General features: G+C 36.8%; 1 protein-coding gene across 1 annotated transcript in view; it reads left to right on the top strand.

Moving 5' to 3' along the window:
- CCDC7 (coiled-coil domain containing 7) overlaps positions 1–26,896 on the top strand; it is a 453,173-nt gene that overhangs the window by 162,179 nt on the left and 264,098 nt on the right. The window contains exons 18-19 of the mRNA XM_073018860.1: positions 2,887–3,160; positions 4,086–4,158. Of these exons, the coding sequence (XP_072874961.1) occupies positions 2,887–3,160; positions 4,086–4,158 (347 nt within the window). The remainder of the gene's footprint in view (positions 1–2,886; positions 3,161–4,085; positions 4,159–26,896) is intronic.

Below are 26,896 nucleotides of genomic sequence, written 5' to 3'. Positions count from 1 at the left end.
CTATTATGAGAATAGTTTTTTGTTTATCCTATGTAATTTCCCCATAGTTTGAGTTCCATTTCTGATTATTTCAGTAATAGCATTGCTAGTGGAGCTAGATGTAGCTAGGCAACTTGTCAGTATAAGAATTATTTACACATTTACAAACTATTTCTAAGCAGTCCATCAAACTAATTTTCTTTAAGTTAATAATTTCAAGTATTTTAACCTTTTATTTTTTCCAGGCTCTTAGTCATCTTGGACTTTTACTGAACCTTTAAAAATTTTAGACTTTCTTTTCAGTTGAGGAGCCTTAAACTATTCACTATGAATATTTTGATCAACAGTAATTGTAATTTTTAAAAACTGTCAAAATATTTGTAACTTTTGACTTTTGTAACACCTATATTGAAATTTTTCTATAAAATTGATTTTTAGAATCATGTTAGTTTGTACTGTATTACACACTTTAAGTCCTAGATATTTTTGTTTGTCTTGTATATAGGAATGCATTCCACATCTTGTATTATTGCAGATAAGAATATCAATAATATTTTATTAGTATTTTATTGATAATTTGTCTCTTATTTGCATTGATAATTAAAAATTCAGTGTAACATCAATACTTGTGAGAGAGTTTTTTCCCTAAGGGGAGGGGTATGGGTTGCGGGTTGTATTGACATTTTAGAAAATGGATGGAGTTAAGGAAAGTTCCTGAAAAAGAAGGTATTGAAAAGAAAAAAAAAAAAAGAGGGCAGTTTGGGCAGTTATTATTCAATGACATTTTCCATTTTGCCTGATTTAAGAATTATGAAATGTCCATGATTATATGCATAACAGATAGTGCCCCTGTACATCTATTTGACTAGTAAGAAAAGGATGCAATGCTCAGATCTTCAGAGTTAACAAATGCTTTCGCAAGCAGGAGGAGATGCTCTTTATACCACTTCCATTGATGTTGAAGACTGTCATGTAGAGTGCTGTGAATATGCTTATATAAAAGCTGCTAAAATACATGCTCATAATTAGACTATTATATGGTAGTATTTAGACATGGAGTGATTATTATAGAGTCTTACTCTAAATCAGACAGTGAATGACACAAATTTAGTAAGATTTGTAAACCATATTTTGGTTGTTTATGGCAATTCACCAAATAATTGGGAGGGTGCAAATCACTTGCTTTATTATTATTTTCTTTGTGTCGATAGGCTGCCTTCTATAGTCATCATTGCTGTTGTCCTCCTCCTCCTCCTTCAACTCCTCCTCTTCCTTCTCCTCATTCTCCTCTTTCTCTTCCTCCTCCCTTCTCCTTCACTATCCAATCAGTAGGGCTTTGAAAGTATTTCCACATCTCTTTGACTGACACAAGCTTGAATACAGCATTGCTTGCACACCTTCCTAGTATTTTTTATTCCTGACCCCTGAGCGGAAGTATCATGCTTGTTATGCTGTGGTTCCTTATGGTTGCAAGAGACAATAGAAGTGGGGCATGCCTGAATGTGGGAATATGGTTATAAATGAACAGTATATTAGCATTTAAGGCATTGTTCTTTGTATTGCCACATAGTTTCTCTATTGTTATAAGAAAATTGCCTGTGTAGAATCAAGTGATTAATGATGTTCCATAATAACCATTTCAGAATCTTTAAAAAATTTGCTTTCTATTTTTAGCTATGTGGTAATATTAGTGTCGGGGTGGCGGTTTGTGAATAACTGTAACAGATAGTCTCCAGATGAGTGTTAGACTTTATTTTAGAACTAGTCATCTTAAATTCAGATACCTAATAGAACTAATAAATCAGGTTTGAGAATGAGATACTATCCTTAATTTAGGATAGGAAGCCCCTATTGTCTTTACTTTTAATACTGCAATTTGCTTTATAATGTCACTACAGAAGTTTGTCATAAGTTTTATGTTTTTTAAAACTGTCCACACCATATATCTATATCTATATATCTATATCTATACCTATATCTATATCTATATCTATATATCTATATCTATATCTACCTTTTTTTTTCAGAGCTGTCCTCTCCACCCCACTCCCCTTTTTTATAACCCAAACTTTGGAGTTTGAAATTCATTCTAAACTAACAAACGTAGGATAGGTGGCAGTAGGTACACTGAAAAATTTTGCTTCTGTGAGACCAAAATTCAAATTATTTTAAACACTTTGCAACAAACCTTAGGCAAATTATGTCAACTGGGGTATTAGCTGTTAAAAACAAAATGCATCAAATTCTGTTGCATTTCATAGGACTAAGAAAGCTTTGTTACATTTTTATATAGTTTGATCACTTAAATTATCATCTAAACTAGAATATTGCGACAACAAGCAAAAACTGGGATTGTGCATGCAAATCGTGACACCTGGTTACCCTAGTTCTGGAACCTGGAAATCTGATCCTTTGGCAATTGGTGGAGAATAAATACCCCTTACCTTAAAGAAAACTAACTCAGAGCTTGGGAAATTGACTTTGGTGAAAGATGGTGATCTTTTAATGTCAAAGTGACTGTGGAGTGATTTTAATTTTCATTCTGAAATAAAATTGTGGAAAAATAATTTTGGAATAAATGTGACTAAAAGGTAAATCACCAAACCATCCTGTGTTCTACTTTGGCTGAGTAAATTTTTCTTGTTCTGTGGCTTGTGACCTTGAATAATGATTATATTGGAGTATTTTAAAGGATTTCCTTAGTATTATGTGTCCCTTTAAATCACAGGACATATGTTACTGTCTTCAACTTGTTACCTAGCATCAATTTCATATTGGAATTATCATAAATTAATGAGTAATTATAATTACTTATTTAATATCCTTATGTGTTATTAAAATGATTCTTCAGTTGCAAATAAAATGGTCTTCACATAATCTAATACCAGATGTTTTATAATTCTAAAGCTCAGAGAAGAAACGATCTAGCCCTGCTATTTCAGATCTTTCACAGATCCTTAAGTCTCAAGATGAATCAGCATTTTTAGAGAGTTCAAATGAAGTTTCAGTTGCTGAAAACCAATCCAGTAAATCTCCATTAGAGACCCATGATAAATCACTTACAACAGTATCATCCAGCAAAGAAGCTCAAGATTCACTGTCTGTTGGAACATTGGCTCAAAAAAGTGAAACAGTGATGTCACCATTCATTTTACCTCCTGTTCTTACAGAAAGTAAAAAGGTATGATATATATAGAAATTTGAAAGCCGTTTATTTCATATTGCTCCTTCAATATCCCAAATAAATACTAACCCATTTAAATGGGTTAAAAATTCAATATTTTCTTATTTCAAGAGAATTAAAAGTTTGCCTTTTAAGACAACCTGCTTTATATTTAGAATGCTGAAAGTAATATTTGGGAATCTAAGTAATATTCTTAACTTATACAAATTGTTTGATATTGATTAAAAAGTTGTGGGTTATATTTTAGTTTTAATGGTAACATAAAAGGTATGTCATTCTGAGATAAGGGAAATTTTCATAGTTTTCAGCTTCATCTACAAAAAATATTTTTATACAATAAGATGATTGCAAAAGCAACTCATTTTGAAATAATTTTATATAGGTCTCTAAACAAGATCTAAAAAATTTTTAGAATTGCTTTTGTTAAAAAGCATTTAAGTAGGAAATTTTCATGGCAAAAATGCTGGGAAAAAGAGAAAAGATAAAAAGGCTGTACATATCTGACATGTATCCACAATATATTTTAATCATACATTTTATTAAAATATTCCTATAATAATAATTTTGTAAGTCATTTGAGTTCTTCTAAAGATTAAAACAGACTAAAATATAAATCTAAACAAGGATCTTAATAATTATTAACACTATTTTCTTAGAACTATTTGTGAAGGAAAAATATCACAATATTGCTCGGGCACCCTCCTTACTATTCAGTGTTCCCAATTGCCTCTCAGGTCCATTAATTGTTCTGACTTTTAAATTTGATACATTCAGGAAATAATGAAAAATAAAATGTGTCTGCAATGACATTGTAGATGAGAGCAAAAAGCTAGCTCTTTTTCTCAAAGCAGGTAATTAAATACCAGTCTTGATATATATATGTATATAATTTCTAATTACTTATTACAACTTTGTTATTAAGGCTGATGTTTCAGAAGAACAATTACAAAAGAAGACTGAAGAACAAACTTACCAAGCACCAGAAAAATCTCAAGGTAAAAAGATTCTGTTTTGGAAGATGAAAATGTGAATGATTATGTGTTCTCATGATATAATTATAAATAAATGAGGGGAGAACATTATTAAATATACAAACAACTTGTTAGGGAGTCACTGGATAGCATGCAAATATAACAACAATTATAAAAAATTAACTTGGTGGGCCGGGCACGGTGGCTCACGCCTGTAGTCCCAGCACTTTGGGAGGCCAAGGCGGGTGGATCACGAGGTCAGGAGTTCGAGCCCAGCCTGACTAACATAATGAAACCCTATCTCTATTAAAAATACAAAAATTAGCCTGGCATGGTGGTGCGTGCTTGTAATCTCAGCTACTCAGGAGGTGGAGGCAGGAGAATCGCTTGAACCTGGGAGGTGGAGGTTGCAGTGAGCCGAGATCACACCACTGCACTCCAGCCTGGGTGACAGAGTGACACTTCATCTCAAAAAAAAAAAAAAAAAAAAAAAAATTGGTGAGTTATCATTATATTACTTAGAGAATCGATTTTAACTAAGATCTGTGTAAAGGGGAAGCGGTAGCTTTATCTCAAGCAAATAATAGTAGGTGGCATTATGAATTCTTAATATGACACCCAAAATTAATCTAAGCATAGCAGGAAAAAAGATGATTTCTGTATACATAATATTTTTGCTAGGTTATTTAGGTGTTTGATATATTATACGGTTAAAAGCAAAGATAATCTTTTTTCTTCCTTTCCAACATATATAATGTTAGTATTCAATCCATATTTTATTGCATTGACCTAAACTTAAATTTTTTTTTATTATTATACCTTAAGTTCTGGGATACATGTGCAGAACGTGCAGGTTTGTTACATAGGTACACATGTACCGTGGTGGTTTGCTGCACCCATCAACCCGTCATCTACATTAGGTATTTCTCCTAATGCTATCCCTCCCCTAGCCCCCACCCCCAACAGTTCCCCTCCCTGTGTCCATGTGTTCTCATTGTTCAACTCCCACTTATATGTAAGAACATGTGGTGTGTGGTTTTCTGTTCTTGTGTTAGTTTGCAGAGAATGATGGTTTCCAGCTTCATCCATGTCCCTGCAAAGGACATGAACTCATCCTTTTCATGGCTGCATAATATTCCATGGTGTATATGTACCATATTTTCTTTATCCAGTCTATCATTGATGGGCATTTGGGTTGGTTCCAAGCCTTTGTTATTGTGAGCAGTGCCACAATAAACATACATGTGCATGTGTCTTTATAGTAAAATGATTTATAATCCTTTGTATATACCCAGTAATGGAATTGCTGGGTCAAATGATATTTCTAGTTCTAGATCCTTGAGGAATCGCCACATTGTCTTCCACAATGGTTGAACTAATTTAGACTCCCACCGACAGTGTAAAAGCATTCCTATTTCTCCACATCCTCTCCGGAATCTGCTGCTTCCTGGCTTTTTAATGATCACCATTCTAATTGATGTGAGATGTTACCTCATTGTGGTTTTGATTTGCATTTCTCTAATGACCAGTGATGATGAGCTTTTTTTCATATGTTTGTTGACTGCATAAATGTCTTCTTTTGAAAAGTGTCTGTTCATATGCTTCACCCACTTTTTGATGGGGTTGTTTTTTTCTTGTAAATTTGTTTAAGTTCTTTGTAGAGTCTGGATATTAGCCCTTTGTCAGATGGATAGATTGCAAAATTGTTCTCCCATTCTGTAGGTTGCCTGTTCACTCTGATGATAGTTTCTTTTGCTGTGCAGAAGCTCTTTAGTTTAATTGGATCTTATTTGTCAATTTTGGCTTTTGTTGCCATTGCTTTTGGTGTTTTAGTCATGAAGTCTTTGCCCATGCCTATGTCCTGAGTGATATTGCCTAGGTTTTCTTCTAGGGATTTTATGGTTTTAGGTCTTACGTTTAAGTCTTTAATCCATCTTGAGTTAATTTTTGTATAAGGTATAAGAAAGGGATCCAGTTTCAGTTTTCTGCATATGGCTAGCCACTTTCCCAACACCATTTATTAAATAGGGGATCCTTTCCCTATTGCTTGTTTTTGTCAGGTTTGTCAAAGATCAGATGGTTGTAGATGTGTAGTGTTATTTCTGAGGCCTCTGTTCTGTTCCATTGGTCTATATTTCTGTTTTGGTACCAGTACCCCGCTGATTTGGCTACTGTAGCCTTGTAATATAGTTTGAAGTCAGGTAGTGTGATGCCTCCAGCTTTGTTCTTTTTGTTTTTACTTTTAAAACAATATTAAATGGTCGTGGTGTAGGATACAGGAGCAACACTCTTCTGTTGTGTTTTAAGTGGGAATGCCTGTAACTGTTTGACCTGTGATGATCCATTATCTGAGCTAAATATTCATTATTATCTAAAGACGTTTTCTTTTATCCCAGCAGTCAAGTTGAACTGAATTAATCAAGTTAAAATTTTCAAAATATGAAGTATACATAACATAAAATATATCATTTTAACCATTTTTAAGTATACAATTCAGTGGAATTAATTATATTCACATTGTTGTGCAAACATCACTAACATCTATTTCCACTTTTCATCACCCCCAAAGGAAACTCATTAAGCAATAACTCTCATTCCCTGCATTTTCCTCCATTTTGGGTTGCTGTAACAGAATACCACAAACTGGCTAATATAAAGAAAAATTTATTTTTTACATTTCTGAAGGCTGGGGAGTCCAAGGTCAAGGGACCTGCCTCTGGCTACAGCCTTCTTGCTACATCATCCCATGGCAGAAGGCAGAAGGGTGAGAGAGCATGAGAGAGCAACAGAGAGAGGAAGGGGGACAAACTCAGGACGCTACTTAGTGATAACTAACCCCCTCCTACAATAATGGTATTAAGCTATTCATGAGGATGAAGCCCTCATGACCTAATTATGTCTTAAAGAGCCTAACTCTCAACATTGTTGCAGCAGGGATTAAGTTTCTAGTATATGAACTTTAGGAGGCACGTTTAAATCAAAGCACACACTGATTTGTATTCTGTAACTGCTGAATTTATATGTTAACTCTTATGTTTTTGTGTGGAACCTTTGAAATTATATATATATGAATCATCTGTGAATAAAGATAGTTTTACTTCTTCTTTTCCAATTTGTATGCCCTTTGTTTCTTTTTATTTTCTAATTTCTCTGGCTGGATCTTTTAGTACAATGTTGAATAACAGTGATGAAAGCAGATGTGCTCATTTTTTTCCTTAAGAGGAAAATTTTCAGTCTTTCACAATTGGATACTGCTATGGTTTGAATGTGTACCCTAAAAGTTCGTGTGCTGGAAACTTGGTCCCCATTGTAGCAGTGTTGAGAGGTGGAACCTTTGGGAGTTGATTGGGGTCATGGAGGCCTTGCCACATGAATAAATTAATCCATTCATAGATTACTGGGTTATCAAGAGAATGGGTCTTTTATAAAAGCAAGTTTGTCTGTCTCTTGTGAGCCTCTTCACCATGTGATGCCCAGAACAGCCTCAGCAGTCTGCAGAGAGTCCCCACCAGCAAGGAGACACTCCTCCGATGTAGCTCCTCAACTTTGAAATCCCCAGCCTTCAGAACTGTAAGAAATAAATTTCTTTTCTTTACAAATTACCTAGTCTCAGGTATTCAGTTATAGCAATAGAAAATGGACTAAGGCAGGTATGTTAGATGTGGGTTTTTATAAATGTACTTTATCATGTTGTGGAAGTTTTCTTCTATTCATAGTTTTGTGACAGTGTTTTTTAAACTATGAAATGGTAACAGATTTTGTCATGTGCATTTTTTTGAATCAATTGAGATGAAATGATTATGTTTTTTTTTTCCCTTGTTCTATTAATGTGGTGTATTATATTGAATGATTTTCCTAGTTTGAACCACACTTTCATTCCTGGGATAAATCCTACTTGGTCTTGATGTATGATTCTTTTAATATGCCATTAGTCCATTTTCTAGTATTTTTGAGAAGTTTTACATCTGTATCATAAGGATATTGCTCTGTATGTTTTTAAAAATAATATCTTTTTCTGGTTCTGGTATCATGGTGATGTTGGTCTTATTTTGTAAGTTTTACCTGTTCTTTTATTTTTTGGAAGAGTGTGAGGAGGATTGGTGTTAAATCTTCTTTAAATGTTTCATAGAATTCATCAGTGAGGCCATCTGGTCCTAGACATTTCTTTGTTGAAAGGTTTAGGATTACCAGTTCAATTTTTTTACTAGTTATAGGTCTATTCAGATTTTCTTTTTAAATTTTTAGTTCACAATTTTTTTCTGGATACATAGTTGGTATATATATTTATGGGGAATATCAGGTATTTTGATACTGCATATAATGTGTAATACTCACAGTAGGGTGAATGGGGTATCCATCAACTCAAGTATCTATCCTTTGTGTTACAAATAATCCAATTATACTTTCTTAGTTATTTAAAAATGTATAATTAAATTATTATTGACTATAGTCACCCTGTTGTGCTATCAAATACTAGATCTTACTCATTCTTTCTGTTTTTGTGTACTCATCCTCATTTCCCCCACTATGCTTACCAGCCTCTGGTTAACCATCCTTCTACTCTCAATTTCCATCCATGAGTTCAATTGTTTCAATTTTTAGCTCCCACAAATAAGTGAAAACATGCAGTTTGTCTTTCTGTGCCTGGCTTATTTCACTTAACATAATGTCCTCCAGTTCCATCTATGTTGTTGCACATAAACAGGCTCTCATTCCTTTTATGGCTGAATAGTACTCCATTGTGTGTATGTACCACATTTTCTTTTTCTTTATTCATTCATCTGTTGCTGGACACTTAGGCTGCTTCCAAATTTTGGCTATTTCATTATTTTGAAAGACTTGTTTTGTGGCCTAACGAATGGTCTATGCTCGAGAATAATCCATGTGCTGAGGAGAAAAATGTGTATTCTGGTGCCCCTGAAAGAAGCGTTCTGTAAATATCTATTTAGTTTATAGTGTAGATTAAGTACAAGGTTTCTTTGTTGATTTTCTGTCTGGATGAGCTGTCTAATGCTGAAAGTGGGGTGTTGAAGTCTCCAGCTATTATTGTATTTGGGTCTACGTCTTTCTTTAGCTTTAATAATATTTGCTTTATAAACTGTGATGTTCCAGTTTTGGGTACATATATATTTACAATTGTTATATTCTCTTGCTAAATTTACCCCTTTATCATTTTATAATGTTCTTCTTTATCTCTTCTTATAGTTTTTATCTTGAAATGTATTGTGTCTGATATAAGTGTAGCTACTCCTGCTGATTTTTTTGCATGGAATATGCTTTTTTTCATCCCTATGCTTTCAGTCTATGCGTATCCTTATAGGTGAAGTGTGCTTCTTGTACGCAACCAATCATTGGTTGTTGATTTTTTGTAAATCTATTCAGCTACTGTGTATCTTTTGATTGGACAGATTAGTCTATTTACATTCAGTGTTGTTATTGATTCTAAAGACTTACTCTTGCGATTTTGTTGTTGCTTTTCTGGTTGTTTTGTGGTCTTCTCTTCCTTCTTTCCTCCCTTTTTGTCTTCCTTTCAGTGAAGGTGATTTTCTCTGGTGACATGTAGTAATTATTTGCTTTTTATTTTTTGTGCGTCCATTGTATATATTTTTAGATTTGAGGTTACCATGAGGCTTGCAAATCATATAACCCATTATTTTAAACTGGATGATGACTTAACACTGATTGCACAAGCAAACAACAACAACAACAAAAAGCAAGCAATAAGGAAACTAGCAAAAACTCTACACTTTAACTTCATCCCCCTGTTTTTTAACTTTTTGAGTTTTCTCTTTATGTTTTATTGTTAACTATGTCCTGGAAAGTTGTTGTAGTTCTATTTATTTTTAATTGGTTCATTATTTAGTCTTTCTACTTAAGAGTATTTTACACATCATAATTATAGTGTTACACTATTCTGTGTTTTTCTATCTCCTACTACCTGTGAGTTTTATACCTTCAAATGATTTCTTATTGTTCATGAATGTCCTTTTCTTTCAGATTGAAGAACTCTCTTTGGCATTTCTTATAGGACAGGTCTGGTGTTGATAAAATCCCTCAGCTTTTGTTTGTCTGGGAAGGTCTTTACTTTTCCTTTATGCTTAAAGCATATTTTGCCAGATATCATATTCTAGGGTAAAAGTCCTTTTCCTTCAGCTCTTTGAATATGTCATACTACTCTCTCCAGGCCTGTAAGATTTTCACTGAAAAGTGTGCTGCCAGATGTATTGGAGCTCCATTGTATGTTGTTTTTTTCCCTCTTGCTGCTTTTAGGATTCTTTCTTTATCGTTGACCTTTGGGAGTTTGATTATTAAATGCCTTGAGGTAGTTTTCTTTGGGTTAAATCTGCTTCTATAACATTCTTGTTCTTAAATATTGATCTCCTTCTCTAGGTTTGGGAAGTTCTCTGTTATTATCTGTTTGAATAAATTTTTACCCCATCTCCCTCTTTCTACCTCTTCTTTGAGGCCAATAACTCTTAAATTTGCCATTTTGATGCCAATAATCCTTAAATTTGCCCTTTTTGGCCTTTGCAGCTAATAACACTTAAATTTTCCCTAATTTATAGATCTTATAGGCATGCTTCATTGTTTTTTATTCTTTTTTCTCCTCTGACTGTGTATTTTCAAATAGCCTGTCTTGAAACTCGCAAATTTTTTCTTCTGCCTGATCAGTTCTGCTATTAAGGACTCTGATGCATTATTCAGCATGTTCACTGCATTTTTCAATTCTAGAATTAGGGAAAATTTAATTCTAGAATTAGGGAAAATTAAGTGTTATTAGCTGCAATGTCAAAAAGGGCAAATTTAAGGATTATTGGCATCAAAATGGCAAATTTAAGAGTTTTTGTTAGCTTCCTTTTTGCTTGTTTGTGCAATCAGTATTATCATCAGTTTAAAATAATGGGTTATATGATTTGCAAGCCTCATGGTAACTTCAAATCTAAAAATATATCAATGGATACACAAAAAATAGAAGCAAGTAATTACTATATGCCACCAGAGAAAATCACCTTCACTAAAAGGCAGAGGAGTCTCACCAGCACCACCACAGGCCCATGGGGAGCACTGCCAGGGTGTTGTCTGTGTTTGTTTAAGGACCAAGGGCTCTTTAGTTAGTTTTTGGTGAATGCTGCCAGGCTTGGAATTCACCCTTCAGAGCAGCAGTCTCCCATCTGTCCCAGGGTAGGTCCAGAAATGCCATCTAAGAGCAAAGGTCTGGAATTGGAGACCTCAAGAAAGCACTTGGTGCTCTTTCTCACTCTGAGTGAGATGGTACCTAAGCTGTTTTTTGGCTCTTATGAAGGTCCTTTTTTTGTGTAGATAGTTGTTAAATTTGGTGTTCATGTGCAGAGGACTATTTGTGGAAGATTCTATTCATAGCCATCTTGCTCTACTTCCTCTATTGTTCAGATTTTCTATTTCTTCATAATTCAGACTTGGTAGGTTGGCGTTTCTATAAATTTATTCATATAACCTTGGTAATCCAATTTTTATTTTACAGTTGTGCATTGTATTTTCTTATAATCCTTATTAATTTATAAAATTATAATGTTTATTTTTCATTTCTGATTTTGTTAAGTCATCTCTCTCTTTAATTCAATCTAGCTAAATGTCTCAATTTTGTCAGCCTTTCCAAAGAACCAATTCTTGATTTCATAGATTTTACCTATTGTGTTTCTATTTGCTTCATTTATCTCTGATCTTACATTTATTAATTTTCCGCCAGCTTTGGGTGTAGGTTGTCCTACCTTTTCTAGTTTTTTTAAGGCATAAAGTTAGGTTGTTTATTTGAGATTTCCTTTTAATGTGTGTCTACAGCTGTAAATTTCATTTTTTGTACAACATTCGCTGCATCTTATAAGTTTTAGGTAAATTTTTATTTTTGTTTTCGTTTCTCTCTCTCTCTTTCTCTCTCTATATATATGTATATATTTTATTTTACTTTAAGTTCTAGGGTACATGTGCACAATGTGCTGTTTTGTTGCATATGTATACGTGTGCCATGTTAGTGTGCTGTACTCGTTAACTTGTCATTTACATTAGGTATATCTCCTAATGCTATCCCTCCCCGCTCTCCCCACGCCCTGGTAGACCCCGGTGTGTGATGTTCCCCACCTTGTGTCCATGTGTTTTCATTGTTCAGTTTCCACCTATGAGTAAGAACATGTGGTATTTGATTTTCTGTTCTTGTGATAGTTTGCTGAGAATGATGGTTTCCAGCTTCATCCATGTCCCTATAAAGGACATGAACTCATTCTTTTTTATGGCTGCATAGTATTCCATGGTGTATATGTACCACATTTTCTTAATCCAGTCTGTCACTGATGGACATTTGGGTTGGTTCCAAGTATTTGCTATTGTGAATAGTACCACAATAAACATACGTGTGCATTTGTCTTTACAGCAGCATGATTTATAATCCTTTGGGTATATGCCCAGTTATGGGATTGCTGGGTCAAATGGTATTTCTAGTTCTGATCCTTGAGGAATTGCCACACTGTCTTTCACAATGGTTGAACTAGTTTACAGTCCCAACAACAGTGTAAAAGTGTTCCTATTTCTCCACATCCTCTCCAGCACCTGTTGTTTCCTGACATTTTAATGATCGCCATTCTAACTGGTGTGAGATGGTATCTCATTGTGGTTTTGATTTGCATTTCTCTGATGGCTAGTGATGATGAGCATTTTTTCATGTGTCTGTTGGCTGCATAAATGTCTTCTTTTGAGAAGTGTCTGTTCATATTCTTCACCCACTTTTTGATGGAGTTGTTTGACTTTTGCTTGTAAATTTGTTTAAGTTTGTAGATTCTGGATATTAGCTCTTTGTCAGATGGGTAGCTTGTAAAAATGTTCTCCCATTCTGTAGGTTGCCTGTTCACTCTGATGGTAGTTTCTTTTGCTCTGCAGAAGCTCTTTAGTTTAATTAGATTTTGTTTGTCAATTTTGGCTTTTGTTGACAATTTTTTTGTTGTCAATTTTGGCTTTTGTTGACATTTGGCTTTTGTTATCATGAAGTCCTTGACCATGCCTATGTCCTGAATGGTATTGCCTAGGTTTTCTTCTAGGGTTTTTATGGTTTTAGGTCTAATATTTAAGTCTTTAATCCATCTTGAATTGATTTTTGTATAAGGTGTAAGGAAAGAATCCAGTTTCAGCTTTTTACATATGGCTAGCCAGTTTTCCCAGCCCCATTTATTAAATAGGGAATCCTTTCCCCATTTCTTTTTTTTTTTTGTCAGGTTTGTCAAAGATCAGATGGTTGTAGATGTGTGATATTATTTCCGAGGGCTCTATTCCATTCCATTGGTCTATATCTCTGTTTTGGTACCAGTACCATGCTGTTTTGGTTGTAGCCCTGTAGTATAGTTTGAAGTCAGGTAACGTGATGCCTCCAGCTTTGTTAATTTGGCTTAGGATTGTCTTGGCAATGCATGCTCTTTTTTGGTTCCATATGAACTTTGAAGTAGTTTTTTCCAATTCTGTGAAGAAAGTCATTGGTAGCTTGAAGGGGATGGCATTGGATCTCTAAATTACCTTGGAAGTATGGCCATTTTCATGATATTGATTATTCCTATCCGTGAGCATGGAATGTTCTTCCATTTATTTGTGTCCTTTTTTATTTCATTGAGCAGTGGTTTGTAGTTCTCCTTGAAGAGGTCCTTCACATCCCTTGTAAATTGAATTCTTCGGTATTTTATTCTCTCTGAAGCAATTGTGAATAGGAGTTCACTCATAATTTGGCTTTCTGTTTGTCTGTTATTGATGTATAGAAATGCTTGTGGTTTTTGCACATTGATTTTGTATCCTGAGACTTTGCTGAAGTTGCTTATCAGCTTAAGGAGATTTTGTGCTGAGACAATGGGGTTTTCTAAATATACAATTGCGTCATCTGCAAATGGGGACAATTTGACTTCTTCGTTTCCTAATTGAATACCCTATTTTTCTTTCTTTTGCCTGATTGCCCTGGCCAGAACTTCCAACACTATGTTGAATAGGAGTGGTGAGAGACGGCATCCCTGTCTTGTGACAGTTTTCAAAGTTGTTCCAGTTTTTGCCCATTCAGTATGGTATTGGCTGTGGGTTTGTCATAAATAACTCTTATTATTTTGAGATATGTTCCATCAATACCGAATTTATTGAGAGTTTTTAGCCTGAAGGGCTGTTGAATTTTGTGAAAGGCCTTTTCTGCATCTATTGAGATAATCATGTGGTTTTTGTCTTTGGTTCTGTCTATATGCTGGATTACGTTTATTGATTTGCATATGTTGAACCAGCCTTGCATCCCAGGGATGAAGCCCACTTGATTGTGGTGCATAAGCTTTTTGATGTGCTGCTGGATTTGGTTTGCCAGTATTTTATTGAGGATTTTTGCATTGATGTTCATCAGGGATATTGGACTAAAATTCTCTTTTGTGTGTGTGTGTCTCTGCCAGGCTTTGGTATCACAATGATGTAGGCCTCATAAAATGAATTAGGGAGGATTCCCTCTTTTTCTATTGATTGAAATAGTTTCAGAAGAAATAGAACCAGCTCCCCTTTGTACCTCTGGTAGAATTCGGCTGTAAATCCATCTGGTCCTGGACTGTTTTTGGTTGGTGGGGTGTTAACTATTGCCTCAGTTTCAGAACCTGTTATTGGTCTATTCAAGGATTCAACTTCTTCCTGGTTTGGTCTTGGGAGGGTGTATGTGTCCAGGAATTTATCCATTTCCTCTAGATTTTCTAGTTTATTTGTGTAGAGGTGTCTATAGTATTCTCTGATGGTAGTTTATATTTCTGTGGGATTGGTGGTGATACCCCCTTGATCATTTGATATCATCTATTTGATTCTTCTCTCTTTTCTTCTTTATTAGTCTTGCTAGTGGTCTATCAATTTTGTTGATCTTTTCGGAAAACCAGCTCCTGGATTCATTTTTTTGAAAGTTTTTGTGTCTCTATCTCCTTCAATTCTGCTCTTAGTTATTTCTTGCCTCCTACTAGCTTTTGAATGTGTTTGCTCTTGCTTCTCTAGTTCTTTTAATTGTGATGTTGGAGTATCAATTTTAGATCTCTCCTTTCTCTTGTGGTCATTTAGTGCTGTAAATTTCCCTCTACACACTGCTTTAAATGTGTCCCAGAGATTCTGGTATGCTGTATTTTTGTTCTCATTGGTTTCAAAGAACATCTTTATTTCTGCCTTCATTTCATTATGTACCTAGTAGTCATTTGGGAGCCGGTTGTTCAGTTTCCATGTAGTTGGGCGGTTTTGAGTGAGTTTCTTAATCTTGAGTTCTATTTTGATTGCTCTCTGGTCTGATAGACAGTTTGTTATAATTTCTGTCTTTTACATTTGTGGAGGATTGCTTTACTTCCAACTATGTGGTCAATTTTGGAATAAGTGTGATGTGGTGCTGAGAAGAATGTATATTCTGTTGTTTTGGGGTGGAGAGTTCTGTAGATATCTATCACGTCTGCTTGGTGCAGAGCTGAGTTCAATTCCTGGATATCCTTTTTAACTTTCTGTCTCGTTGATCTGTTTAATATTGACAGTGGGTTGTTAAAGTCTCCCAATAATATTGCTTGGGAGTCTAAGTCTCTTTTTAGGTTTCTCAAGACTTGCTTTATGAATCTGGGTGCTCCTGTGTTGGGTGCATATATATTTAGGATAGTTAGCTCTTCTTGTTACATTGATCCCTTTACCATTATGTAATGGCCTTCTTTGTCTCTTTTGATCTTTGTTGGTTTAAAGTCTGTTTTATCAGAGACTAGGATTGCAACCCTTGCTTTTTCTTGGTTTTCCATTTGCTTGGTAAATCTTCCTCCATCCCTTTATTTTGAGCCTATGTGTGTCTCTGCACATGAGATGAGTCTCCTGAATATAGCACACTGAGGGTATTGACTCTTTATTCAGTTTGCCTGTCTGTGTCTTTTTATTGGAGCATTTAGCCCATTTACATTTAAGGTTAATATTGCTATGTGTGAATTTGATCCTGTCATTATGATGTTAGCTAGTTATTTTGCTCATTAGTTGATGCAGTTTCTTCCTAGCATCGATGGCCTTTACAATTTGGCATGTTTTTGCTGTGGCTGGTACCACCTTTCCATGTTTAGTGCTTCCTGCAGGAGCTCTTGTAAGGCAGGCCCGGAGGTGACAAAATCTCTCAGTATTTGTTTATCTGTAAAGTATTTTATTTCTCCAAACTTAAGAAGCTTAGTTTGGCTGGATATGAAATTCTGGGTTGAAAATTCTTTTCTTTAAGAGTACTGAATATTGGCCCCCATTCTCTTCTGACTTGTAGAGTTTCTGCCAAGAGATCTGCTGTTAGTCTGATGGGCTTCCCTTTGTGGGTAACCCAACCTTTCTCTCTAGCTGCCCTTAACATTTTTTCCTTCATTTCACCTTTGGTGAATCTGACAATTGTGTGTCTTGGAGTTGCTCTTCTCGAGGAATATCTTTGTGGCGTTCTCTGTATTTCCTGAATTTGGATGTTGGCCTGCCTCACTAGGTTGGAGATGTTCTTCTGGATGATATTCTGAAGAGTGTTTCCCAACTTGGTTCCATTCTCCCTGTCACTTTCAGGTACACCAATCAAATGTAGATTTGGTCTTTTCACATAGTCCCATATTTCTTGGAGGCTTTGTTCATTTCTTTTTACTCTTTTTTTCTTAAAACTTCTCTTCTCACTTCATTTCATTCATTGATCTTCAATCACTGATACCCTTTCTTCCATTCGATCAAATCGGCTACTGAAGCTTGTGCATGTGTCACATCGTTCTTGTGCCATGGTTTTCAGCTCCGTCAGGTTATTTAAGGACTTCTCTACACTGTTTATTCTAGTTAGCCATTTGTCTACTCTTTTTTCAAGGTTTTTAGCTTGTTTGCTATGGGTTTGAACATCCTCCTTTAGCTCAGAGAAGTTTGTTATTACCAATCGTCTGAAGCCTTCTGTCTCCACTCATCAGTCATTCTCCGTCTAGCTGTGTTCCATTGCTGGCGAGGAGCTCCATTCCTTTGGAGGAGAAGAGGCGTCTGATTTTTAGAATTTTCAGCTTTTCTGCTCTGGTTTCTCCCCATCTTTATGGTTTTATCTACCTTTGGTCTTTGATGATGGTGACGTACAGATGGGGTTTTGGTGTATGTTTGTTAGTTTTCCTTCTAACAGTCAGGACCCCCAGCTGCAGGTGTGTTGGAGTTTGCTGGAGGTCCACTCCAGACCCTATTTGCCTGGGTATCACCAGTGGAGGCTGCAGAACACCAAATATTGCTGCATAATCCTTGCTCTGGAAGCTTTGTCTCAGAGGGGCACCTGGCTTTATGAGGTGTCAGTTGCCCCCCTCCTGGGAGATGCCTCCCAGTTAGGCTACTCGGGGGTCAGGGACCCACTTGAGGAGGCAGTCTGTCCATTCTCAGATCTCAAACTCTGTGCTGGGAGAACTGCTACTCTCTTCAAAGCTGTCAGACAGGGACGTTTAAGTCTGCAGAAGTTTCTGCCACCTTTTGTTCAGCTATACCCTGACCTTAGAGGTGGAGTCTACAGAGGTAGGTAGGCCTCCTGAGCTGCGGTGGGCTCTACCCAGTTTGAGCTTCCTTAGCTGCTTTGTTTACCTACTCAAGCCTCAGCAATGGCGGACGCCCCTCCCCCAGCCTCACTGCTGCCTTGCAGTTCATCTCAGACTGCTGTGCTAGTAGAGTGAGGCTGCCTGGGTTATATTCTGCACCCTCCAAGCCGGGTGCGGGATATAATTTCCTGGTGTGCCATTTGCTAAGGCCATTGGAAAAGAGCAGTATTAGGGTGGGAGTGTCCCGATTTTCCAGGTGTTGTCTGTCACCGCTTCCCTTTGCTAGAAAGGGAAATCCCTGACCCCTTGTGCTTCCTGGGTGAGGCGATGCCCCGCCTTGCTACGTGGGCTGCACCCACTTGTCTGGCAAGCCCCAGTGAGATGAACGTGGTACCTCAGTTGGAAATGCAGAAATCACCCATCTTCTGTGTAGTTCACACTGGGAGCTGGAGACTGGAGCTGTTCCTATTCTGCCATCTTGGCGCCCCCCTGTCTCAAGATATTTTCTGATTTACCATTTGATTTATTGTGGGACCCATTGGTAGTTTAAGAGCATTTTGTTTAAATTCAACATATTTGTGAATTTAAATTTTCCATCTGTAATTTCTAGTTTTTAAAAATTAGATTAGAAAAGGTACTTCATATTTATTTTAATTTCTTAATATTTATTAAGACTTGTTTTGTGTCCTAACATATGGTCTTTCCTACAGAGAGTTCCATGTACACTAGAAAAAATTGTGTATTTTGCTGATGTTGGGTGGAGGGTTCTGCACATATCTGTTAGGTCCAGTTGGGCTATAGTGTTGTCCAAATCAAATATTTACTTATTGCTCTTCTCTGTGCTTGTTGTTTCCATTATTAAAAGAGGAGCATGTATATCTCCAACTATAATAGATGTGTCTATTTCTCCCTTCAGCTCTGTCAGTGTTTGGTCCAGGTATTTTGGGACTCTGCTGTTTGTTATATATATGTTTTTAGTTGTTATATCTGCTTGATTCATTGACCTTTTTATTAGTATGTACTGCTTGTCTTTGTTGTAACAGTTCTTGGTTTAAAGTCTGTTTTGTTTGATATTAGTGTAGCCATGCTAGATTTTTTTTGTTATTACTTTTAGAGGATATCTTTCTCCATCTCTTCACTTTCAATCTTTTTGTGTCTTTGCATCTAAAATGAGTCTCTTATACATAGCATATCATTGGGTCATGTATGTATGTATGTGTTTAAAATATTTTGTCAATTTCTCTCCAGATTGGAGGTTTAATCCACTTATACTTAATATTATTACTGTTAAGGGGAACTTGCTTTTGTCATTATTATGTTTCTTTTCAGTATGTTTTAAGCCATTTCCCTCTGGTTTCCTCCATTAGCGTCTTCATTGTGTTTCATTGATTTTTTTCATAGTGTAACATTTTTTATTCTCCTCTCATTTTCTTTTGCATATGGTTTTTGATTTTTTGTGGTTAATATGGGGATTATATTTAACACTTTAAACTTATAACAGTTTGATTTGATACTTAAAAATTTTTTTTTCAATAATATTGGGGTACAGTGGTTTTTGGTTACATGGATGAATTATACAATGGTGAAGTGTGAGATTTTAGTGCACCTGTCACCTGAGTAGCATACATTGTATCCAATATGTAGGTTTCTAAACATCTTGCCTATTCCCACCTTTCTTTTTGTATATGGTAAGAGATAGGGATAGAGTTTCATTCTTCTACATGTGGTTATTCAGGTTTCCCAGAACCATTTATTGAATAGGGTGTCCTTTAACCAATTTATGTTTTTGTTTGGTTTGTTGAAGATCAGTTTGTTTTAGGTATTTAGCTTTATTACTGAACTCTCTATTCTGTTCCATTGGTCTTTCTATCTACTTTTATACCAGTACCATGCTGTTTCGGTTAGTATCACTTTGTATGCTCTTTTTTGGTTCCATATTAATTTTAGGATTTTTTTCTGATTCTGTGAAAAATGATGTTGGCATTTTGATAGGAATTTCATTGATTCTGTAGATTAGGCAGTATGGTCATTTTTATGATATTGATTCTTCCAATCCATGAGCATGGGATGTGTTTTCATTTGTTTATGTCATATGTGATTTCTTTCAGCAGTATTTTATAGTTCTCCATGTAGAGGTTTTTTTTTTTTTTTTTTTTTTTTTTTTTTTTTTTTTTTTTTTTTTTTTTTTTTGCAGCTATTCTAAAAAAGATTGAGTTCTTTATTTGAGTCTTGGCTTGGTTATTGTTGGTGTATAGCAGTGCTACTGATTTGTGTACATTAATTTTGTAACCTGAGACTTTACTGCATTCATTTATCAAATATAGGAGTCTTTTTGGAGGAGCCTTTAGGCTTTTCTAGGTATATGATCATATCATTGGCAAACAAAAATAGTTTGACTTCCTCTTTTCCAATTCGGATGCCTTTTTTCTTTTTCTTGCTTGATTGCTCTGGCTAGGACTTCTCCAACTTAATTTTAATAGCCTAGAGAACCTCTGCTCGAGACTGCTCAATTCCCTGCACCCTGTATCTAATGACAAAATTACATCTTTATATGTTGCATACCCAATAATGGTGCAAAATTATTTCTTATTAATTTGTTTTTTAAATAATGCAGGAAGTAAAAAGTGAAGTTACAGATAAATGATACAATAATATTGGCTTTTGTATTTGTACATATAGTTATCTTTACCAGGAAACTTTATTTCTTCATATGACTTTGAGTTACTACTTAGTGTGCTTTGATTTCAACCTGAAGGATCTCTTTTGTATTAACTCTCTCATGATCATGAACTCCCTATGTTTTTCTGGGAACATCTTAATATTCTCTTCATTTGTAAAGGACAGCTTTGCCAGGTATAGAATTCTTCTTCTTCTTCTTCTTTTCTTCTTCTTCTTCTTCCAGGTATAGAATTCTTCTTCTTCTTCTTCTTCTCTTCTTCTTCTTCTTCTTCTTCTTCTTCTTCTTCTTCTTCTTCTTCTTCTTCTTCTTCTTCTTCTTATTATTATTATTATTATTATTATTATACTTTAAGTTCTAGGGTACATGTGCATAACATGCAGGTTTGTTACATATGTACACTTGTGCCATGTTGGTGTGCTGCATCCATCAACTCGTCAGCACCCATCGACTCGTCATTTACATCAGGTATAACTCCCAATGCAATCCCTCCTCCCTCCCCACTCCCCATGATAGGCCCCAGTGGATGATGTTCCCCTTCCTGAGTCCAAGTGATCTCATTGTTCAGTTCCCACCTATGAGTGAGAACATGCGGTGTTTGGTTTTCTGTTCTTGTGATAGTTTGCTGAAAATGATGGTTTTTAGCTGCATCCATGTCCCTACAAAGGACACAAACTCATCCTTTGTTATGGCTGCATAGTATTCCATGGTGTATATGTGCCACATTTTCCTAATCCAGTCTGCCACTGATGGACATTTGGGTTGATTCCAAGTCTTTGCTATTGTGAATAGTGCCGCAATAAACATATGTGTGCATGGGTCTTTATAGCAGCATGATTTATAATCCTCTGGGTATATAACCAGTAATGGGATGGCTGGGTCATATGGTACTTCTTGTTCTAGATCCTTGAGGAATCGCCATACTGTTTTCCATAATGGTTGAACTAGTTTACAATCCCATCAACTGTGTAAAAGTGCTCCTATTTCTCCACATCCTCTCCAGCACCTGTTGTTTCCTGACTTTTTAATGATTGCCATTCTAAGTGGTGTGAGATGGTATCTCATTGTGGTTTTGATTTGCATTTCCCTGATGGCCAGTGATGATGAGCATTTTTTCATGTGTCTGTTGACTGTATGAATGTCTTCTTTTGAGAAGTGTCTGTTCATATCCTTTGCCCACTTTTTGATGGGGTTGTTTGTTTTTTTCTTGTAAATTTGTTTGAGTTCTTTGTAGGTTCTGGATATTAGCCCTTTGTCAGATGAGTAGATTGCAAAAAAGTTCTCCCATTCTGTAGGTTGCCTGTTCACTCTGATGGTAGTTTCTTTTGCTGTGCAGAAGCTCTTTAGTTTAATTAGATCCCATTTGTCAATTTTGGCTTTTGTTGCCGTTGCTTTTGGTGTTTTAGGCATGAAGTCCTTGCCCATGCCTATGTCCTGAATGGTATTACCTAGGTTTTCTTCTAGGGTTTTTATGGTATTAGGTCTAACATTTAAGTTTCTAATCCATCTTGAATTAATTTTCACATAAGGAGTAAGGAAAGGATCCAGTTTCAGCTTTCTACTTATGGCTAGCCAATTTTCCCAGCACCATTTATTAAATAGGGAATCCTTTCCCCATTTCTTGTTTCTCTCAGGTTTGTCAAAGATCAGATGGCTGTAGATGTGTGGTATTATTTCTGAGGACTCTGTTCTGTTCCATTGGTCTATATCTCTGTTTTGGTACCAGTACCATGCTGTTTTGGTTACTGTAGCCTTGTAGTATAGTTTGAAGTCAGGTAGCGTGATGCCTCCAGCTTTGTTCTTTTGACTTAGGATTGTCTTGGCAATGCGGGCTCTTTTTTGGTTCCATATGAACTTTAAAGCAGTTTTTTCCAATTCTGTGAAGAAACTCATTGGTAGCTTGATGGGGATGGCATTGAATCTATAAATTACCTTGGGCAGTATGGCCATTTTCATGATATTGATTCTTCCTATCCATGAGCATGGAATATTCTTCCATTTGTTTGTGTCCTCTTTTATTTCACTGAGCAGTGGTTTGTAGTTCTCCTTGAAGAGGGCCTTCACATCCCTTGTAGTTGGATTCCTAGGTATTTTATTCTCTTTGAAGCAATTGTGAATGGAAGTTCATTCATGATTTGGCTCTCTGTTAGTCTGTTACTGGTGTCTAAGAATGCTTGTGATTTTTGCACCTTAATTTTGTATCCTGAGACTTTGGTGAAGTTTCTTATCAGCTTAAGGAGATTTTGTGCTGAGACAATGGGGTTTTCTAAATAAACAATCATGTCATCTGCAAACAGGGACAATTTGACTTCTTCTTTTCCTATCTGAATACCCTTGATTTCTTTCTCTTGCCTGATTGCCCTAGCCAGAACTTCCAACACTATGTTGAATAGGAGTGGTGAGAGAGGGCATCCCTGTCTTGTGCCAGTTTTCAAGGGGAATGCTTCCAGGTTTTGCCCCTTCAGCATGATATTGGCTGTGGGTTTGTCATAAATAGCTCTTATTATTTTGAGATACATTCCATCAATACTGAATTTATTGAGCGTTTTTAGCATGAAGGGCTGTTGAATTTTGTCAAAGGCCTTTTCTGTATCTATTGAGATAATCATGTGGTTTTTGTGTTTGGTTCTGTTTATATGCTGGATTACGTTTCTTGATTTGAGTATGTTGAACCAGCCTTGCATCCCGGGATGAAGCCCACTTGATCATGGTGGATAAGCTTTTAAATGTGCTGCTGGATCCGGTTTGCCAGTATTTTATTGAGGATTTTTGCATCGATATTCATCAGGGATATTGGTCTAAAATTCTCTTTTTTTGTTGTGTCTCTGCCAGGCTTTGGTATCAGGATGATGTTGGCCTCATCAAATGAGTTAGGGAGGATTCCCTCTTTTTCTATTGATTGGAATAGTTTCAGAAGGAATGGTACCGGCTCCTCCTTGTACCTCTGGTAGAATTCAGCTGTGAATCCATCTGGTCCTGGACTTTTTTTGGTTGGTAGGCTATTAATTATTGCCTCAATTTCAGAGCCTGCTATTGGTCTATTCAGGAATTCCACTTCTTCCTGGTTTAGTCTTGGGAGAGTGTAAGTGTCCAGGAAATTATCCATTTCTTCTAGATTTTCTGGTTTATTTGCATAGAGGTGTTTATAGTATTCTCTGATGGTAGTTTGTATTTCTGTGGGGTCAGTGGTGATATCCCCTTTATCATTTTTTATTGCGTCTATTTGATTCTTCTCTTTCCTTCTTTATTAGTCTTGCTAGCAGTCTATCAATTTTGTTGATCTTTTCAAAAAACAACTCCTGGATTCATTGATTTTTTGGAGGGTTTTTTGTGTCTCTATCTCCTTCAGTTCTGCTCTGATCTTAGTTATTTCTTGCCTTCTGCTAGCTTTTGAATGTGTTTGCTCTTGCTTCTCTAGTTCTTTTATTGTGATGTTAGAGTGTCAATTTTAGATCTTTCCAGCTTTCTCTTGTGGGCATTTAGTACTATAAATTTCCCTCTACACACTGCTTTAAATGTGTCCCAGAGATTCTGGTATGTTGTATCTCTGTTCTCATTGGTTTCAAAGGACATCTTTATTTCTGCCTTCATTTCGTTATGTACCCAGTACCAGTCATTCAGGAGCAGGTTATTCAGTTTCCTTGTAGTTGAGCGGTTTTGACTGAGTTTCTTAGTCCTGAGTTCTAGTTTGATTGCACTGTGGTCTGAGAGACAGTTTGTTATAATTTCTGTTCTTGTACATTTGCTGAGGAGTACTTTACTTCCAATTATGTGGTCAATTTTGGAATAAGTGTGATGTGGTGCTGAGTAGAATGTATATTCTGTTGATTTGGGGTGGAGAGTTCTGTAGATGTCTGTTAGGTCTGCTTGCTGCAGAGATGATTTCAATTCCTGGATATCCTTGTTAACTTTCTGTCTCGTTGATCTGTCTAATGTTGACTGTGGGCTGTTGAAATCTCCCATTATTATTGTATGGGAGTCTAAGTCTCTTTGTAAGTCTCTAAGGACTTGCTTTATGAATCTGGGTGCTCCTGTATTGGGTGCATATATATTTAGGATAGTTTTCTCTTCCTGTTGAATTGATCCCTTTACCATTATATAATGGCCTTCTTTGTCTCTTATGATCTTTGATGGTTTAAAGTCTGTTTTATCAGAGACTAGTATTGCAACCCCTGCTTTTTTTTGTTCTCCGTTTGCTTCGTAGATCTTCCTCCATCCCTTTATTTTGAGTCTATATATGTCTCTGCATGTGAGATGTGTCTCCTGAATACAGCAAACTGATGGGTCTTGACTCTTTATCCAGTTTGCCAGTCTCTGTCTTTTAATTGGAGCATTTAGTCCATTTACATTTAAGGTTAATATTGTTATGTATGAACTTGATCCTGCCAATATGATATTAACTGGTTATTTTGCTCGTTAGTTGATGCAGTTTCTTCCTAGCCTCGATGGTCTTTACATTTTGGCATGTTTTTGCAATGGCTGGTACTGGTTGTTTTTTTCCATGGTTAGTGCTTCCTTCAGGATCTCTTGTAAGGCAGGCCTGGTGGTGACAAAATCTCTAAGCATTTGCTTATCTGTAAAGGATTTTATTTCTCCTTCACTTATGAAACTTAGTTTGGCTGGATATGAAATTCTAGGTTGAAAATTCTTTTCTTTAAGAATGTTGAATATTGGCCCCCACTCTCTTCTGGCTTGAAGAGTTTCTGCCGAGAGATCTGCTGTTAGTCTGATAGGCTTCCCTTTGTGGGTAACCCGACCTTTCTCTCTGGCTGCCCTTAAGATTTTTTCCTTCATTTCAACTTTGGTGAATCTGGCAATTATGTGTCTTGGAGTTGCTCTTCTCGAGGAGTATCTTTGTGGTGTTCTCTGTATTTCCCAAATTTGAATGTTGGCCTGCCCTACTAGGTTGGGGAAGTTCTCCTGGATGATATCCTGAAGAGTGTTTTCCAACTTGGTTCCATTTTCCCCCTCACTTTCAGGTACCCCAATCAGACGTAGATTTGGCCTTTTTACATAATCCCATACTTCTTACAGGCTTTATTCATTTCTTTTTCTTCTTTTTTCTTTAGTTTTCTCTTCTCACTTCATTTCATTCATTTGATCCTCAGTCGCTGATACTCTTTTTTCCAGTTGATCGAGTCAGTTACTGAAGCTTGTGCATTTGTCACGTATTTCTCGTGTCATGGTTTTCATCTCTGTCAATTCGTTTATGGCCTTATCTGCATTTATTATTCTAGTTATCAATTCTTCCACTCTTTTTTCAAGATTTTTAGTTTCTTTGTGCTGGGTACGTAATTCCTCCTTTAGCTCTGAGAAGTTTGATGGACTGGAGCCTTCTTCTCTCATCTCGTCAAAGTCATTCTCTGTCCAGCTTTGATTCATTGCTGGCGATGAGCTGCGTTCCTTTGCAGGGGGTGATACACTCTTATTTTTTGAATTTCCAGCTTTTCTGCCCTGCTTTTCCCCCATCTTTGTGGTTTTATCTGCCTCTGGTCTGTGATGATGGTGACGTACTGATGGGGTTTTGGTGTGGGTGTCCTTCCTGTTTGTTAGTTTTCCTTCTAACAGTCAGGACCCTCAGCTGTAGGTCTGTTGGAGATTGCTTGAGGTCCACTCCAGACCCTGTTTGCCTGGGTGTCAGCAGCAGAGGCTGCAGAAGATAGAATATTGTTGAACAGCGAGTGTACCTGTGTGATTCTTGCTTTGGAAGCTTCCTCTCAGTGGTGTACTCTACCGTGTGAGGTGTGGGGTGTCGGTATGCCCCTAGTGGGGGATGTCTCCCAGTTAGGCTACTCAGGGGTCAGGGACCCACTTGAGTAGGCAGTCTGTCCGTTCTCAGATCTCAACCTCCATGTTGGGAGATCCACTCCTCTCTTCAAAGCTGTCAGACAGAGTTGTTTGCATCTGCAGAGGTTTCAGCTGCTTTTTTGTTGTTGTTGTTGTTGTTTAGCTGTGCCCTGTCCCCAGAGGTGGAGTCTACAGAGACAGGCAGGACTCCTTGAGCTGCTGTGAGCTCCACCCAGTTCGAACTTCCCAGCTGCTTTGTTTATCTACTTAAGCCTCAGCAATGGCGGGCACCCCTGCCCCAGCCTCGCTGCTGCCTTGCCAGGAGATCGCAGACTGCTGTGCTAGCAATGAGGGAGGCTCCTTGGGTGTGGGACCCTTCTGGCCAGGTGTGGGATATAATATCCTGGTGTGCCCGTTTGCTAAGATCCTTGGTAGAGCGCAGTATTGGGATGGGAGTTACCCGATTTTCCAGGTGTTGTGTGTCTCAGTTCCCCTGGCTAGGAAAAGGGATTCCCTTCCCCCTTACGCTTCCCAGGTGAGGCGATGCCTCACCCTGCTTCAGCTCTTGCTGGTCGGGCTGCAGCATCTGACCAGCACCGACTATCCCGCACTCCCTAGTGAGATGAACCCAGTACCTCAGTTGAAAATGCAGAAATCACCTGTCTTCTGTGTCACTCGCGCTGGGAGTTGGAGAATGGAGCTGTTCCTATTTGGCCATCTTGCTCTGCCCCCCTAGAATTCTTATTTGATTTTTTTTTTT

This window comes from Chlorocebus sabaeus, chromosome 9 (assembly GCF_047675955.1).
Source record: "Chlorocebus sabaeus isolate Y175 chromosome 9, mChlSab1.0.hap1, whole genome shotgun sequence".
NCBI lineage: Eukaryota > Metazoa > Chordata > Mammalia > Primates > Cercopithecidae > Chlorocebus > Chlorocebus sabaeus.
The sequence above is the reverse complement of the archived record's forward strand: the minus strand, read 5'-3'. Positions and strand labels throughout refer to the sequence as shown.